Raw genomic sequence first — 17684 nt, forward strand, 5'->3', positions numbered from 1 at the left:
GGGTACCCCTCAAAACACCCCATGACTTTTCTGCCCTAAATTCCACCCATGGGTGGGGGGGGAGAGTTCATTGCCCCCTTTCTGTTCTTGGCAGCATCTTTCTGCCTGGCCCCACGGCTCTGCTCCCCCCCTCCGCCCCAGCGAGATCCATGCCAGCAGAAGGCGTGTTGGAGAGGCGGGGAGGTCCTCCCCATTGCGTAATGATGCTGCGGCGTGCTGGCAGCGCGGCGCCTTTAAGAGGAGCGGGGGGCGTGCTGCGGGCACGGCTCCCTGGCTGGCACCAGGGCTCTCCCCGTTAAAGGCGAAGCGGCCAGCTGGCTGGGGGAGTTCAAGGCGAAGGCCGGAGCCGCAGCCCGGTGCAACAGGCGGGAGCAGCAAAGGCGATCCCCAGTGTGCCAAGGAGCCTGGTGGCACGTGGTGATGCCAAGTGGGGCGCTGGGCACACTTTTCAAAAGGGCGCACACGCACTTTGTGGTTGCAAGAAGTTTGTTCCCCTGTTGCCTTGACCCACATCCAGCGGGCGCTGCCGGGAGCGGCACATGATGTACACCATCACCAGGGGACCCAGCAAGTTGGTCACCCAAAGGAGGACAGGTAAGGCGGCGGGGGGAGGGAGGAGGTGGCACGCGCTTTGGGGGGCACCATTCCTGATCTGCTTCCACCATCCCCCCCAAAGTGGGGGGTGACCCCTTCCTGATCCCCCCTGATCACCCCCTCCCCTGGGGGGGGCTCCTTTGCCTGTGCCAATGGATGGCACCCCCTTGGCACCAGTGTGTGTGTGTGTGCGGGCGGAATCCTGACCCCCCCTCCCCATGCACTCTTCTGCCCCGGGGGGAGAGGGACTCCTGCACCCCCACGATGACTCCCGTGTGCCGCGGATCTCCCTCCCCCCCCACGCAGGTCCCCCCACGCAGCAGGTGGAGAGCAAGTTGGCAGACCTGAAATGCAGGCGCCAGCAGCAGCAGCAGCAGCAGCAGCCCGGCTCCTGGCCTCTGTCAAGGTGAGTCGAGGCTGCCCCCCTCCCCATCCCCCCTCCCCACCCACGCGCGACGTGGGGGAGGCTCCTGATCGCGGGCTGGGGGGGGCGATCGCGGCGGGAGGCGCCTGTGACCTTGTGCGCTTCCTCGCGTAATGGGCACGGAGCGTGGCGCGTCCTCCTCCTCCTCCTGGGCCCTTGCAGGGGCAGCCCTTGGGGGAGGATCCCGCCCAGGGTGCCCTGCCGGGGGGGGGGAATCCTTGCATGCAACCCCCCCCGGGGTGCAGAGGGTGGGTGGGCAGGGAAAGGGACGGTGACCTTGTGGAAAGGTGACTGGCTGTGCCCTTGGGCACATGGCACCCAGGAGGGAGAGGGGGAAGGAGCCGAGGGGCGGGCTGCCTTGCTGGGGAAGGAGCCGGGGGCCAGGCGGGGGTGGGGGGGCCCTGATCCGCTGTGGGGGGCGCTAGAGGCAAAGAGGCGCGATGACACGCGTGTTGGAGGAGGAGGAGGAGGAGGGATCTCCCTCTGCAACGCTGCTGGGCTGCAGAGAAGGGACTGCCTGGGGAGGGGGTGCAGAAGGGAAATGGGGGTGGGACGGGCATTTCCAGATCGGGGATGGTGAGGCACCCAGGCTGTGCCCCGCAGCCCTCCTCACCTTTGCCCTGGAGAACATGAAGAGGGACACACCCCCTTGCCTGCCAGGGGAGGAGCCAAGGCACGCAAAGGCCGCCAGGCATGGCTCGCCCACGTGGCTGCTAGCTGGGGCATGCATGAGGAGCTCTGGGGCCTGCTGCTTTCGTCCTGGGAGGGTGGGCTGGGGGGAGTGTCGGCCAGATCCTGCACCCTCTCCATAGGTAGAAACAGATCTGAGAGTCCTCACCATGGTGTGCAGAGTGGCATTTGCTCCTGCTCACAACTCGTGAGGAACCTCCCTCCCTTTTCTGCGGTGGATTGTAAGGTCCTTGGGGCAGGAATCTTAAGGAAGAAGCTGTAGTTCAGTGGCTAAACTAAGATGATTACGGGGCTGGGGCACCTTCCTTATGAGGAAAGGCTCCGGCGTTTGGGCCTCTTCAGCCTAGAAAAGAGGCGCCTGAGGGGGGACATGATTGAGACATACAAAATTATGCAGGGGATGGACAGAGTGGATAGGGAGATGCTCTTTACACGCTCACATAACACCAGAACCAGGGGACAGCCACTAAAATTGAGTGTTGGGAGAGTTAGAACAGACAAGAGAAAATATTTCTTTACTCAGCTTGTGGTTGGTCTGTGGAACTCTTTGCCACAGGATGTGGTGACGGCATCTGGCCTGGACGCCTTTAAAAGGGGATTGGACAAGTTTCTGGAAGAAAAAATCCATTACCGGGTACAAGCCATGATGTGTATGCGCAACCTCCTGATTTTAGAAATGGGCTATGTCATAATGCCAGATGCAAGGGAGGGCACCAGGATGAGGTCTCTTGTTACCTGGTGTGCTCCCTGGGGCATTTGGTGGGCTGCTGTGAGATACAGGAAGCTGGACTTGATGGGCTGTTCTTATGTTCTTATGTTAATTGTAGCTATTGAGTATCCCACCTGTGTGAGTGATGCCAATTTTGAGGCAGGAATAATCAAATCATAGGAAGTGGCACGATTGCCACCTTTCAGAGCCGGCCCATCCATGAGGCTGACTGAGCTAGTTGCTTCAGGGAACAGACTGGTGGGGGATCTGCTTCTGTATACCTGTCCTCCTGCCCCATCACTCTTCTCCACTCTTTTGGCTTCTGTTCTGGTGTACCTGGGGGGGCAGGGCCCCCGCTACCCATTTTTTCCCCGCCTGCATGTGGCTTCCCCAGCCCCCTAGTTGACCTCCTGAGGCCTCCAGAAGGCAAAATTCACTTCCAATTTTCTTTGAAAACAAGAAATGATTTTATTTTTTGCCTCCGAGTTGCATGGCGGGGGAGGGGTGGCATTTTGGGGTCCCGGACCTGAGCAACACAGGGGCCAGGATCACAATTGCTTCCTCTCTATTCAAATCTAAGCAGCAGATGGAGGAGAGGCAACAGCAGGAGTAGGAGCCATGCTTTTGGTACAGGGATAATTTGATTGGCACTTGTCTTTCTGCATTAATGCTTTGGGTTATGCTGTTGAATCAGAGATGGGTAAAGGACCAGGTGTGGTACCCAGAAAGCTTCTACTTGAGTGCGCCAGCCACTGCTCCTTAAACCCTCAGCCCCTTCTGATGTGTGTCAACTAGCTGTTTCAGCCCCAGGTACCATATGCCACAGTGGAGGTTCACTCTGACCAACTGTTCTGGAATCGAGTCAGAGCAGTGCAGGTCTGAAAGAACTGGCTGTAAAGCCGCAGATGATCATTGCAAAAATGCCTCATGACCCCCTGTAAATTTCCATATCCCAGCCTGGACCTCAGGCCTTCAACACTTGCTTATCCCTGTATTAGACTGCACATGCCCGATCTCATTTGATCTTGGAAGCTAAGCAGGGTCAGGCATGGTTAGTACTTGGATGGGAGACTGCCTGGGAATACCGGGTGCTGTAGGCTTATACCATAGTCTTTCGAGACTGAAGGTTGCCAACCATCTCGCTATACTGAACACTATCTCCCGATCTTGTCTGATCTTGGAAGCTAAGCAGGGTCAGGCCTGGTTAGTACTTGGATGGGAGACCACCTGGGAATACCGGGTGCTGTAGGCTTATACCTACATAGTCTTTCCATGCCTGATCTCGTCTGATCTCGGAAGCTAAGCAGGGTCAGGCCTGGTTAGTACTTGGATGGGAAACCGCCTGGGAATACCGGGTGCTGTAGGCTTATACCATATTCTTTCGAGACTGAAGGTTGCCAACCAGACGAATGAAGGCTAGAAGCCACATTTGAACTGTGTTGAGAAGATAAGGATGGGTAAGAATTTGACCTGGGGGCTTTTCCCAGGGCTGTGCTTTACCGTCCCTGGCATTGGCAGCTTCTCCAGCCAAGCTGCCCCACTTACCCCAAAGGAGCATGAGTTCAGCTTGGGCCTCGTCCACGTGCCTGGAATCTGGCCGGGAGCGTGACCAGGCTGTGGGGCTTGGGACAAAAGAGTGTGTAGTGCATGCATCCCCTGGTGTTTTGGAAATGAACCCTGGAAGACAGTTTAGAAGAGGACAGGGAGGACATGTGGGTCACGCCAGTGAACTTCTGATCCAGAGACTGACTGAACTGGCAGCAACCCAGAGTTGGTTCCCGGATGCAGGGCCATAGTGCTTAAACAGAAAGAAAGCTTATCGTTTAAAGTGTCCACTGTGGTTTCTTCTTGTTAAAGTTTTTGTTTGGTTGGCAACCTTCAGTCTCGAAAGACTATGGTATAAGCCTACAGCACCCGGTATTCCCCGGCGGTCTCCCATCCAAGTACTAACCGAGCCTGACCCTGCTTAGCTTCCAAGATCAGACAAGATCAGGCATGTGCAGGGTAACAGTTTTTGTTTGGGGGTTAAAGAAGACAGCCTCAAAGCTCAACAGGTGGGCTAGCAATGCTATTTTAAGCAAGTCTCATTGGATTCAGTGGGGCTTCCTCACAGGTAAGTGTGCATAGGATAGCATTATCAAACTCCAAAGGGGGAGAGGAAAAGAAACCCGGATTGCAGGTAGCTTCACCTGAGGACCTGATTGGCAGTCAGTGTTGCCCCTGCTTTGGCATGGGGCATGCACTGATTGTTTCCTCTTCCTTGGCAGCCCAGCCCCCAAGCTTGTGTTCAACAGGGTGAATGGCAAGAGACCCCCGGTGACAACACAGCGTACAACAGCCACAGAAGAAAGCTACACGTTGGCCCATGAGGAAAATGTCCGGTTTGTATACGAAGGTGAGACAGGCACCTGCACGCTGATGTAACCCAGGTGTAAACCCTGATCACAACCACTGCCAGCCTGTGCCTTTGTGTGGCTTGGAGCAGAGCACCCAACAGTCCCTCTCCCTTCCCAATCGCATTGCTCCCCTTAAGTCCCTACAACGTCTTCTGGTCCCCTTCTGGTCCTTGAGCTCTCCATGGCCTCAACCATCCTTAGCTCTCTGCCCTCACCTTCCCACAACACTCTTCGGCCTCCACAGTCCTCAGCCACTCAAAGAGCTCTCGCTGCTTCAGAGGTCTCTGCCTCTTCTTCTCTGCTGCCTCCATCACCTCTGTGTTGCCTCTTACATTCTTCAAGACCCACCTTTCCAGTGAAGGCTTTGCCACCACCCTTATTCCTTAACGCTACATGCAAATGAACTAGCCATACATTCTCCCCCCCCAGTTAACGTTAAGTCTACCCCACTTCCCATTCTTTATTTCTGAAATGTTCTGAACATCTGAACATTCTGAAATGTTGTGGTTCTTGAAAGATAGAACCTTTCTTCAATTGTAAAAATCCCTACGGGGATTTAGAACAGCCTGCCTTTGTAAACCACCTTGAATAAAGTCTGAGGAGAAATCTGACGACCAAGAAAGGCGGTATAGAAATACCTGTATTATTATTATGTATTATTATGTATTATCTCCCTTGTGTCCGTTCTAAACTGTGAGCCCCTTGGACAGGGACCTGATATATTTTATAACTCTTGTGTCTTATACATATCTCAGTAGATTTATAATTGGATTTATCTGTGTCTAACCAAGTCTGCAATCCTATGCACACTTTCCTGGGAGTAAGTCCAATTCAACTCAATGGAACGTACTTCTGAGTCAATATGAATGGGCTTGTGCTGCATGTAGACTAGATTTAGATAAATCTAAATAGGTTTAGATTTGTATCTTATATATTTATAGATATCTGCTAGATTTTCTCTCATTTTATAGCACTCTTCACATTGATGATGCTGTGAAGATAAATATTAAAACACACACCCCCACTGCTTGCTTCAAATCTCTCCCCAGCCTTTATTGAGCAAGCCCTGGTTCTTATTGGGAAACGGAGCCTCCCTTAGCTGGCACTCTTGCTTGGGTGCTTTTGTCACCTGCTTGTTTCTCTCCCCTCCAGCTTGGCAACAGGTAGAACGGCAGCTCAACAATAGCCGGCCGGGCGAACAAGGATCTGGCCCAGTGCAATACATGGAGAAGACGCCTAACCCTGACCTGAAAAGTAAGTACTGCTGGGATGCCTTTAGGAGGCAGCAGTGAGCTGACTCATAGTATACAGTTGGATTTGTGTGTGGAACGAGAAGTGCCACTGAGGAAGCCCAGAAACCCCCCAGCGGTGCGCAGTAGAACGTCCAGTGGAGACGCCAGCTTTGAAATTGAAATGCTGTATCCTGCCTGGCGCTGCGCATAATTTTGATGCGCCACAGCTGAAGCCATGACCAGCTTCCCCTGGGCAACTTGGAAGTTCACTCTGGTGCATTCCATTCCGTTTGCTATTACGTACTCCGTTCTCTTTTTCAGACTTTGTGCCCATAGATCTTGAAGACTGGTGGGCACAGCAGTTCCTGGCCAAAATTGAGAATGGCTCTTAACGAGGGGGTGGTAGGAAGCACAACTTTTTAAACTCAAGTTCAATTTACGATGAGAACTCCTGCCTGAGCAGAAAAAGGAAGAGAGTGAAAACGGACCACGGCAGCCACCGCCCTCATGCCCACCGGTGGGGGGGGGGGCTGAAAAGAAGAGTGACATGGGACCCAGCTTGCGCTCCTTTAAAGCGCCAAGGTTTGCACAAGGGAAGAGTCCAAGAGACTGGATGTTCCGGAAGTGCCATGGCAACATGAGTGGGGGAGGGGCTGGCAACCCCGTCCTTCTCCTGCTTCGAGCTGCACCCTACAGAAAGCCAGAGGCAATCTGTAGCCTGGACTGTGTTCACAAATAAAAGCACTGACGCCACTGGTGGAACAAAGTGTGTTGCTTTTGGAGAGATGCTGGCCGAGTCCTGTCCGTGGGTGCTGTGAAAAGAGTTGGTTGTAGCCGCTCTGCTGGCTGGTGAACCTTGGACAAGGGGAAGCCGATGGGCAAATCATGAGATTGCCTCTGCTCCAGCCCCCGCCAATCAATGTGCAAGTTGCGCTGCCGTTTGGTCACAAGGTTACCCATGGTGGTGGGTGGCAAAAGCTTTCCGTTCCATACTGCAACCTTCCCTTTTTGCAGCCAATCTGGGCAGCAGCTCAGGCCAGGAAGCCGCTTCTGCTGCCTGTCACTCTCTGGGCCCCGATTTCCTGAGGGATGTGGCTGCCTGGTGAGAGTCGCTGCAAAGATAGCTGCGAAATGGGAATCCTGCCACGTGGAATGGAAAGCCTACACTATCACCGTGCCGCCCCCAGACAGGTAATCATGGGACGCCGGGTCCGGCCTGTGTGCCGCAGTTATGAGGCCCCTGGTCTGAATGGAGACCCTGCTGTTCCTCCCGCATGTACAGCACCAAGGAAGCTCTGTCCAGATTTAGGAGCACAATACTGTGCAGTTGTGGTTTTAAGAGGCTATACATCCATACTAGGTTTTCCCCCTGCTCTTGGTTCATGTTTGGTCCCAGGGAAAACTGATTTCTGTACACAGGGGAGCCATGCTGTCTTATCACAGGAGGGAGCCTGTGAGGGTTGGTCTTGGGAGTTCATGTTTGGTCCCAGGGGTCTTCCCATGTTTGGTCTTGGAGTCTTTATGTTTGGTCCCAGGGAAAACTGATTTCTGTACACGTGGGAGCCATGCTGTTTTATCACAGGAGGGAGCCTGTGAGGGTCTGTCTTGGGAGTCTTGGGATCTTGGGAGAGGGGGAGTATTGGGGTCTTGGGAGAGGGGTTTGTCTTGGGAGTCTTGGGGCCTTGGGAGAGGGGTTTGTCTTGGGGTCTGATCCCTTCCTGTAGGCAAGTGCTCTTAAACAGTTCCCAAGAGACTGAGAACCCTTTGACATGCAAAGCACAGCTACTCCACTGACCTAGTGAGGTATTGTGACTGTAGGATTAGCAACAGACTGAGCCTTCCGCAAAACCGCCCTAGGCCTTTTCTCAATGTCTCATCTCACACTGTCAGCCAGCCACCCTGCTGTTTTATTGCAGGGTGCTGATCTGGTGCACATTTCCTGTCACCCATGAGGCTGAAGTCAAGGGAGTCTCATGCTTGCAGGGCTGGTCCCTGAACCTAAAAAACTCTCTACGATTGCTAGTTTTCTGTCTACAAGGCACGTCTCTGTATGCATGTCAAATCCCCCCTATAGAATGCTCTGGAAGCCGTAAATAGGTGGAAATTGTCTGGTAATCCCCATATTCCACCCCCCCCACCTTCCAACTGCTGCTTTTCAGCACACCACACTCATCTTGGAGCCAAGTGGATGCCTTTGTCTCTGTGTTGCTGAGCTCTGCACTTGGCAGCTTCCTAAGCACAGGGCCATAGCAAAGTAAAGGGTTGGCATGTGAGGTTCTCTCCCCCCCCCCCCTGCAGTACTAGCTGGGAAACACTAGCCTCCACCCTCAAAATCTCATGGCTATGGCATCTTTGCTATTCTGCATGGCCCTGAACAGTAGCTGCTCCAGAATCTTCTAGGTTTTGCGAAAGATCCAACATTCAAGGTGCAAAAGCCTATGGAAGAAAAGAAGCCCATTTTTCTTGGAATGAATTCCACAAGTCATCATCATCATCAGTTTTTAATCTGCATGCAACGCTCAGCAAGCTGAAAGGGAGGACTCAGAACTTCAATTGCACACTCAGCACTGAGATGATGTGTTTTGTAGTGTTTGAGGTTGTGTTGCCTTCTTTGACCAGATGATACGTTGCCGTGTAGAAAGTGGATCTAGTGGGAGAGCTTGGGGTGGCTTTCAGTAGATCAGCAAGGGTTTCTCTTTGCTGGGGAAGTAAGACTGAGAGTTTTTAAAAACCCACATTCTCATGCCAATCACTTGTTCCTCAACCTCAGTGTTCACCTGTAAAATGGGGAGATTAATGGGTTGCCATTACCCAGATCTGTGTCTTTTAAAGTTTATGCTTGAATCCCCAGTGTACATTTGCACTGATGGACGTAGGTCATCAAGGTGTCGATTATAGGTCAGGGTGGGTAGTTGCTTCCACCACCTAAGCCATCATTTTGCATTTGACTAAATCAGTATGGCTGCTGGCTGGTTTGCACCTGGCTCTGCTTGGTGGATAAACTTAATGATGTCCAGATACATGGTTGGTTGGCAACCTTCAGTCTCGAAAGACCTACAGCACCTGGTATTCCCAGGCAGTCTCCCATCCAAGGACTAACCAGGCCTGACCCTGCTTAGCTTCCGAGATCAGATGAGATCAGGCATGTGCAGGGTAACACATTACAGGTACAATCAGTTCTTGTTATCCACTAGGGTCAGGTTCTTGAAAAACCCAGTGGATACTGAATTAGTGGATACTTAATCATTGAGCCTCGGGGGGAGGGGGGGGAAAATAGGGTCACCATACCCTTGATGAACTTTATGAACCTGATTCTTAACTTGAAGTATATGGGGATGGGTGATAGTGAGGGCTCATCTACATCTCTTGCATCTGATGCTACCTCCTCTGTGCTGGATATCCCTGGAGGCATTGAAGTTTGTGGCTATTACAATTTCTCCCATGTTGGCTATCCCTCAACTCTTTGAAGGTTGCTGGCCCAACAATGCGGCCTCAGAGAGCAGCGGTGGGGAGGGGGTTGCTACACCCTCCCTCCTCTCCCTGTCCCTTGGCTCCTTCCCTTGGCTTGCCCTAGCCCTAGAGCAGCCCTTCAGGTAGCCTTCCAGAGACCTCACATCATCAGCCTCCCATCAGCGCCAGGGTTGTGAAGGTTCAGCTGGAGTACCCAAGATGGTGGGGCAAGTCTGCAAGTGGACACAAATGTGTCCAGCGATCCTCCATAGGCCAATACCAATGTCCATTTGAAATGGTACCAGCACAGTATTAGTGGATAATGAGAACAGAGTCACAGATAAGGAGAAAGGGTGGCAATTCTCCTAGCAGATAAGCGAATTCACAGATAGTGAATTTGCATATAAAGAGAACTGACTGTATGTGTTTTGCACATTCAAACCACACTGCTACACAAATGTTAAGGACTTGGTTGGCAACCTTCAGTCTCAAAAGACTCTGGTATAAGCCTACAGCACCCGGTATTCCCAGGCAGTCTCCCATCCAAGCACTAACCAGGCCTGACCCTGCTTAGCTTCCGAGATCAGACAAGATCAGGAGATAGTGTTCAGTATAGGGAGATGGTTGGCAACCTTCAGTCTCGAAAGACTATGTATAAGCCTACAGCACCCGGTATTCCCAGGTGGTCTCCCATCCATCATCAAGTACTAACCAGGCCTGACCCTGCTTAGCTTCTGAGATCAGGCAAGTGCAGGGTAACAGTTATCACTGGAAAATTTATGTATCTACCACGGAAGTCTTAGGAGGCACCAGTCTGAAAATTCAGTTTATTTTTGAAATGGGAAAAATGTCACCACTACAGCAGACTGCAGTACAGGAGAGCCACAAACAGCAGAAACCCACACCTGCCCCAGGCATGGATTAGCCTCTCCCTCTAGGTCAGTATTCTCCTAGTCTTCAAAAAAATAATTTTTCATATGCAAATGCACACAAATAATTAAAGTTTAGTCATGGAAAAACCACAGGAGGAGAGACAGACACACACAGTGGAAGACACAAGACCTAAAGGGGGTGGTGGGGGTGGTTTTGAGGCTTAATTAATTAGTGGTTAGTTTACCACTCCACCTTTGCACAAGCAACAGCAAAAAATGAGCCTTGGGCTTGATCTACCTCCTCATCCAGGGGGGTGGCAGACACAACAGAATCCCCCCCAAGTACATTTTAGTGCACAAACAAACTGGGGTCACATATGCCCTGTGCAAAAATGCAGCAACTTGTGCAAGAGAAAGGTTCTGTAGCATAAAATCAAAGTGCTAAACCCTTGAGATGCACCCAGGGGCTCCAAAGAAGTTTGGGAACCACTGATTTAGAGAGCTTGAATGGGTGGGCAGGAGGGAAGAGCTGCAGTCCTGACTTGGTGATGGAACAGTCCAGGTAAGTCTACTCTCTCCCAATGATGACATTACAAAGCAACACGTGGGGGTGTGCACCTGCAAGATCTTCCTGGTGGCAGCTCCCTGACACATCTCCACCTCCGTGGAGAATTACCTGCCCACCGGCTCCATTACACATGCCCGCTGCAAGCAAACACTGTGGCTGCGCAAAGCCTGGAGCGATTCCAAGGCTGGATCAGTCCCAAGCATAGCAAGAGGTTCCCTTCAGCTCTGCAACTCAGGCTTGGTCCCGGGGGAATGTGTTATTAGTGAAAATCAAACCATGCAACAGGGCTTAGAAGACCTTGGTGCAACACGAGGGGGGAAAGTGACAGAACAAAGGACGGGCATGTGAACAAGGAACCACAGCGCCACCTGTATCCCTCTTGCCTTTGGTTCCCATGCTGGCAAAGATAGGGTGGTAGTTGTGACCCGGGTCAATAACTGATCACTCCTAGGGGTGGCCCAAGACGTTCCGTTTCTTGCAACCCTCTATGTGCACAGCTCCTGCTCCTGCTCCAGCTACACCCAGCTTCCACCAGTCTCACGGACATGCTAGCTCCGAGGTAAAGAGCCTATCAGAAGACAAGACGGGACAGCGGATTCTGCAAAGGGACTCGGGTGGTCTTATTCTAGAGGGCTTGTACAGGAGAACTTCCTGATATTTTGTGCCCTGCCTTAATGAGGGACATTATGCAGATTTTCCACCCTGAGCACCCCAAAACACTTGGTCAAGTTGGACAGAATGTGATCGCCAACCGAGAACATTAACACAAACAACAAACAATGGAAAGTGCTAATATGTTGAAAGTGAAACGACAAGGAACATGAGCTTCCAATAACTTCTTCGGCCTGCTTTTCTGGCTGGTCTGGACTGCAAGTTGAAGGCAGTGGTGGTTGTGGGAGGGGCTGATCCTGTCTCAGGTGACTTGTTACATCCCAGGCAGACCCTCCCATACAGAGCAGAGGAGGCAAATGATCCACACAGCCTGTGGGGGTGGGGGGGAGGTGTTGAGTGACGATGGATAGTTCTAAGTTATGCCAAAAGATAAATCAATGGCCGTCCCTTAGAAAGTGCATAGTTAGGGCTCTTTTGTGGGACGGTGATGAGAGGTTATGGGGTGGGAGCCATGCTTTTCTTGCCCAAGACCTCCCAGCATCTTATCCAGCCATGTGCCTCCTTCTCCCTGGATTGGAAGAGAGTGAAGGACAAATGTGGAGGGGAGGAAAATGGTGGGCTAGAGCATGGGGAAGAGGAGCAATATTGCAGGCAAGTGGACAGAGATGGGTGCCTCTACCAATCCTACCTGTGGCAACTGCCTCAGTAGGCCTCAGGAAGGGACCGGCCCTGCCTCTTTCATCCCACAGACTACCAGAGAGAAGCAATGTGTACCCCTGATGTCGCAAGGAGCCATGTTGGGGCCGTACCTGTATACATTACGAAGCATCAATCATCTACATGTGGAAGCAAAACCCAAAGTTAAAACTGAATTGGAAGCACCAGGTAGCCACAGAATTGGTACTGGATTCCACCTCTCCATCATCACCCTTCCAGGATCCATATATAATGCCTAGCCTAACATCACTTGCTCAGTCTCCAAATGGCCAATTATCCAGTAAGCCTTGTGTCCACAACACCAGCAGCCTAATTCTTCTTGACTCCCAAGGAAAATCTTCAAGCAGGGCTTTTTTATTTTTTGGTGGGGGTAAGGTCCAGTTTAAACCAGCCAAAAACAAGCCCTAAACCGAAGAGATCTGAAAGTCCTTTTAGTCCCACAACACTGAGGATTACGCCACTAAATTCACATGCTCCCATTCCTCCTAGAATGCCAACAGGGAGCAGACTAGAGGAAGGCTTTATGCTGAAAGAATCCGAACTCTGCACCCAGGAAGGGAGTTTACAATAAGCAAATTTGCATTCATTGGCATCATTGATGCCCATGGGATGAATTTTGCAAATTGCAGAAACTCCACCTTGGGCACCATGTGACCTCTGGGATTTCAAAGTTCTGAGCCTTAATTTCCACAGCAGGAGAAACTCGATAAGGCTTTTGTTTTGTTAAGAGAACAAAAGCTAAGATTCTTCTGCACAGCTGCAGATGGGAGGCACTGAACACTCCAGCCTGCAGATTATTCTGTATGCCCTCAGGGGACTGGACAGCTGAAGATCAGGAATTAACTTGAGGGGGGGGGGATGTCCTTGCTGGAAAAGCACAAGAGTAAATTCCACAGTAGTTGGGGGGGGGTTCAGCTCTCCCTAGTAGCCCCCTAAACAGGAGTTGGTGGGCTCTGATAATGTTCATTCTGATCGGAGGCTTGCCTGGCTGTTGGGCTTCACCATGTGCAAATCAAAGGTAAAGCAAATGCCACTTCCTTCCTGAGGTGCGGACACCAAGCTGACCTGCTCCTGACAAGGAGAGACCCCCTATCTTGCCCAAAACCTCACATCACAGCGCCCCAGTGAATTCTGGGCCTTTTGTGCAAATGAGATGCATTATCAAAAGGATGGAATGAAAGGCTTTTTTTTTTTTTTTTTTGCTGAGTTCCCCTAACATAAGGGTTTTTTTGGTGATCTAGCAAGCAGCATACGCAGGGCTCAGTGCAGAGCAGATGCCTTGTTAGCAGGTGCTTTTCAAGTTTGACAGGTGCATGTGGAGAGACCCACATTTGCCTAAGGCTGGACGCGGTGGAGGGGGTCACTGGGCCCACAGCACACCTGCCCCTACAAAAGCTAGTCACCAGATTTTCCCTTTTCAGACACAGAATAAAGCCTCCCTGGAACCCTCCTCTCTACTCAGCAATCTGTTTTTCTGCAAAAAAATGGACATTTTCAAGCATTCACTCTCATTTTGGCAGAGAAATACCAGACCACCTTAAACCGCAAAACGCAACAATCTTTCATCGTTGCTTCCAAAATGCAACCCAATGTGGTCAAAAAGGAGGGTAATTATGGGGGGGAAAAAACCCTTTTCCCCTGCCCCTGCATGGAAACTTGCACTCTACCTTGCAAGGGCTCGTGTATGTGAACAAGAAACCACAAATGAGCAACAAAATTTCTCTTCCTGTGGTGAGGTTTCCCTATTAAAAATGAAACACATTCGTTCGCTGCAAGGAACGGAATAAGAGATTCTGAAAACGAGGGGCAGACTCCAAGGGAAGTGGTCTCCTGATCTGCTGCGAAGCCCCCAAAGAGGGTATATCCTACAGGGCATGTTTGCTTGGTGGCTATGGGTGAGCACCTTGATGCCAGGAATGGACGTTGCCCTATTGAAATGTGGGCTTCCCTGGCTGAAAGTTAAGCTTAGAACTCTGCAGAGCTTATTTACATGTGGAAATCTAACAGCAGCTCACTTCCCTTCTCTACAGATTTCAAGGGCAAGAAAGACAGGGAGACCAATTCATCCCTGAAGGATTCCTTTGTGCAAGGGTGACCTTGTCACTGTTTGTGCAAGAGCCTTTTGTACGGAACATTGCACCATCAGAGGATGGGCTGCAGTAGTAGGACTGGGCTGTAGCTGGGCTGTCAGTGGTAGGACACATGCTTTGCATGCTGAAGGCCCTTGGGTTCAGTCCCCAGCCACAACTCCGGGTAGGGAAGAGGGAAAAAAACAACAGCCTGGAACCTTGGAAGAGCTGCTGCCCATCAGTGCTGACAATTCTGACTTAGCTAGATCATGTGCCTGACTCGGGGCACAATCCTAACCAGGTCTACTCAGAAGTAAGTCCTATTTTGTTCAGTGGGGCTTACTCTCAGGACAGAGTGGTTAGGATTGCAGTCTCAGGCTTCCTATGTTCCATTGACAAATGATGGGGTCCATCTAAGCCCAGAATGCTTTGCCACATCCTAAAAGAGCATGCAGTTGGAGCTTTCAAAGACAGGATGGCAAATGGCTCAGCTGCTTGCAGCATTAATGCAAGACTTCTGCGAGCAGCGGGTGGAGGAATGGACTCGTGCGAGTGGCGTTACCGCCTCTTTCCGTTCATCTCTAGGGTTTTCTCCTGGAGAATATTTCCCAAACAATATTCCCAGCTAACTGAAGCTTTGGGCTCTAAGCAACCAAACATCTCAAAAACCACCATTGGTGTTACAAATCACAGCATGTGCGTGAGTGCTCCGTGGCCTCCCCGTGCAAATGAGGTCCTTGGCGAACAAAGGAATGGAATGGATACAGGGGAACCCCCCCCCCCAGGAATAGTGCACATGAAACTTGTACTAAGATGGCAGGAAAGGTTAAAACTTTCTCTGAAGAATCAAAAAAACGTCACACCCTCATATGGGGGAAAAAAAAAAATCAATACCCTGGATCAGATACAGCCCAAGCTGGGAATGTGCACCCCAGTTCTGAACTTCCTTTTCCCTGTTGTTTCTCACCACCCGTGAGAAGCAAATGGTGAAAGACATGGCTGGGCGGGACGGGAAATGACACAGGAAGGTATCTTGTGCATGTAGATGTACATACTTGTGCGTTGCCATCACCCCATACACAAGCATGCAGGGGTCTCTGCTCTGGACACCAATCCAGCAAGAACGCTAGGTAGGTGGACGGAAAAAAAAAATGGTATCCTAGCATACTGTCCTCTTAAGTGCCAAGACATGCCAGTCATCATCACGGATCCCGAAGTTGGTTCCCTGCACAAGGGGCAGCCCTTCTCCACTGAAAGGTGGAGCGAGGAAACTGGTAAGACCTACAGGTTGCCTCTGAAAAGGCAATACTTCATTTCCCTTCCCCACACGTCCACATCAACCAACCCACCCACACGACATGCACGCTCTCCCCTCTTGATTCCAGTGCCAGGACGAGCAGGAGCTTCTGTCCCTGCTGCAAATGTCCGTCCTCGGATGCATTGCTGAAGACCATGGTCGATAATATAAATTACTGTCTCTATGTATACTATGTATAGTCAGCAAATCCAGTCCGTGGAGCCAACTGGGATGGGGGTGGGAGCTCCATCTCATTTTCCTCGATCCTCTGTGTAGTGCTGGAAACGCGTAAAGCTCATGAAGACCTGCTCCAAGGAGATCTGGCTGACGGAATAATCTTCCACACAGTACTTCTCTTTGGCTTTCTCCAGCGTCCCAAACACCTGGAGGGAGAACCCAAAAGCTCCCATTAGAAGTTGGATGAGAGGGCAAAGAGGAACACCCTGCCCTTTGAAACTGTTCCTCTAGATCACCAAACCTTGGCTTGGGGGCCACTTGCGGCCCTCGGGGTCTCCCAATCCGGCCCGTGGAGAGTCCCCAGTCTCCAGTGAGCCTCTGGCCCTTCTGAGACTTGCTGGAGCCCACGTTGGCCCAATTCAACTGTTCTCAGCATGAGTGCGACTCTTGGACCTCTCGCGTGAGCTGTGGGATGAGGCCTGCTTGCTGTTTGACATCTGCGATGCAGCAGAGGCAGCAAAGGAAACGCCGGCCTTGCTTTGTGCAAGGCCTTTTATAGGCCTTGAGCTATTGCAAGACCTTCATTCATTCATATAAGTTCCATCTCCACTATATTCATTTATGTAAATGTATTCAAATTTTATTCCTGGCTCCTGACACAGTGCCAGAGAGATGATGTGGCCCTCCTGCCAAGAAGTTTAGACATCCCTGCTCTAGATTTCATGAGTTCTGCTTACGAGATCCTCCCTCCTACTTATCTTTAATTCTTGACTCCTACTGCAGCTGTAATCAGGGTAGAGAACAAGAACCCTGACTGGACTTTCAGAGAGCTTCCTGCCAGCTCTCTGATAGATAATGCTAACCTAGACAGACCAAAAATCTGACTCGGTTGGCAGCATCATACATTCATGTTCATGAAAGAAGCTGGGCAGGAGGTCTGGTCTACAGGGTAGAGCCTCCGTCTGCCTGAAGATAACACCCACAAGGTCACCAGTTCGAGGCCACCGGCACCGTGCGACCTTGAAGCAGCTGACAAGCTGAAGCTGAGCTATTCCATCTGCTCTGAGCGTGGGAGGATGGAGGCCAGAATGTGAAGCCAGATCGGAATGAAACATCTGAATGTAGCGGTTCTTGAAAGAAAGAACCTTCTTTCAAATTGTAAAAATCCCTATTTAATAAGGGATTTAAATAAAAGCCTGCCTATGTAAACCGCCTTGAATAAAGTCTTGAATAAAGACCAAGAAAGGCGGTATATAAATACCTGTTATTATTATTATTATTAGGCGGTCTGCACAGGGATGCATTTAACAAAATCAAGGAGATGCAGGCTTCCCCCCCCCTCCCCTGGGACCGTGGAAAACAAAGAGCCCAGGCTCATGCGGAGAGATGCCATGCTCAGAACCCACGAACTGCAGATGTCCACAAAATGAATTCATAACAGAGATTCCTGCAATGGAGTATGTGGTCTAGACACTGGTCACCTCTCCACCCTCAAGCCTTACCTGTGCCCAACTGAGGTTCTTATTGGTCAGGTGATAATGGACCATGCCCTGGTGTTCATGCTTCAGGACACTCCCTGGAAGGAGGACAAGCAAAGATTTCTGGAGTCAGCTTGATTCACACAAGAGCCACAAATTTGTTATATATTGCTAGGCTAAGACTAGGCTGTAAATCTGGACTTCCTGGGTTCAATCATGCCTCTGCTACAGACTCACTAGGTGGAACTTTGGGCCTCTTCAGTCTAGAAAAGAGGCGCCTGAGGGGGAACATGATTGAGACATACAAAATCATGCAGGGGATGGATAGAGAGACGCTCTTTTCCCTCTCGCATAACACCAGAACCAGGGGACATCCATGAAAGCTGAGAGTTGGGAGAG

The 17684-nt window shown here is 51.1% G+C and overlaps 2 protein-coding genes and 2 pseudogenes across 2 annotated transcripts in view; 2 read left to right on the forward strand and 2 right to left on the reverse strand.

The window, feature by feature from the left end:
• The first annotated feature begins 251 nt into the window (after positions 1-251).
• MCRIP2 (MAPK regulated corepressor interacting protein 2) lies at positions 252-6798 on the forward strand. Its single transcript, XM_066609444.1, has 5 exons — positions 252-594; positions 901-1000; positions 4685-4812; positions 5966-6067; positions 6367-6798. The coding sequence occupies exons 1-5, from the start codon at positions 540-542 to the stop codon at positions 6435-6437; spliced, it is 456 nt and encodes a 151-aa protein (XP_066465541.1). The 5' UTR covers positions 252-539; the 3' UTR covers positions 6438-6798.
• On the forward strand, positions 3667-3784 carry LOC136634108 (5S ribosomal RNA; annotated as a pseudogene).
• Positions 6799-9096: 2298 nt separating the features above from the next.
• Positions 9097-9214, reverse strand: LOC136633791 (5S ribosomal RNA; annotated as a pseudogene).
• Positions 9215-10308: 1094 nt separating this feature from the next.
• Positions 10309-17684, reverse strand: part of ABCA3 (ATP binding cassette subfamily A member 3) — an 84668-nt gene continuing 77292 nt past the window's right edge. The window contains exons 30-31 of the mRNA XM_066640495.1: positions 17310-17383; positions 10309-16013 (exon numbers count right to left, since the gene is read on the reverse strand). Coding sequence (XP_066496592.1) covers positions 15882-16013; positions 17310-17383 — 206 coding nt within the window. The 3' untranslated portion in view covers positions 10309-15881. The remainder of the gene's footprint in view (positions 16014-17309; positions 17384-17684) is intronic.

Source organism: Tiliqua scincoides, chromosome 13 (genome assembly GCF_035046505.1).
Source record: "Tiliqua scincoides isolate rTilSci1 chromosome 13, rTilSci1.hap2, whole genome shotgun sequence".
NCBI classification, from domain to species: domain Eukaryota; kingdom Metazoa; phylum Chordata; class Lepidosauria; order Squamata; family Scincidae; genus Tiliqua; species Tiliqua scincoides.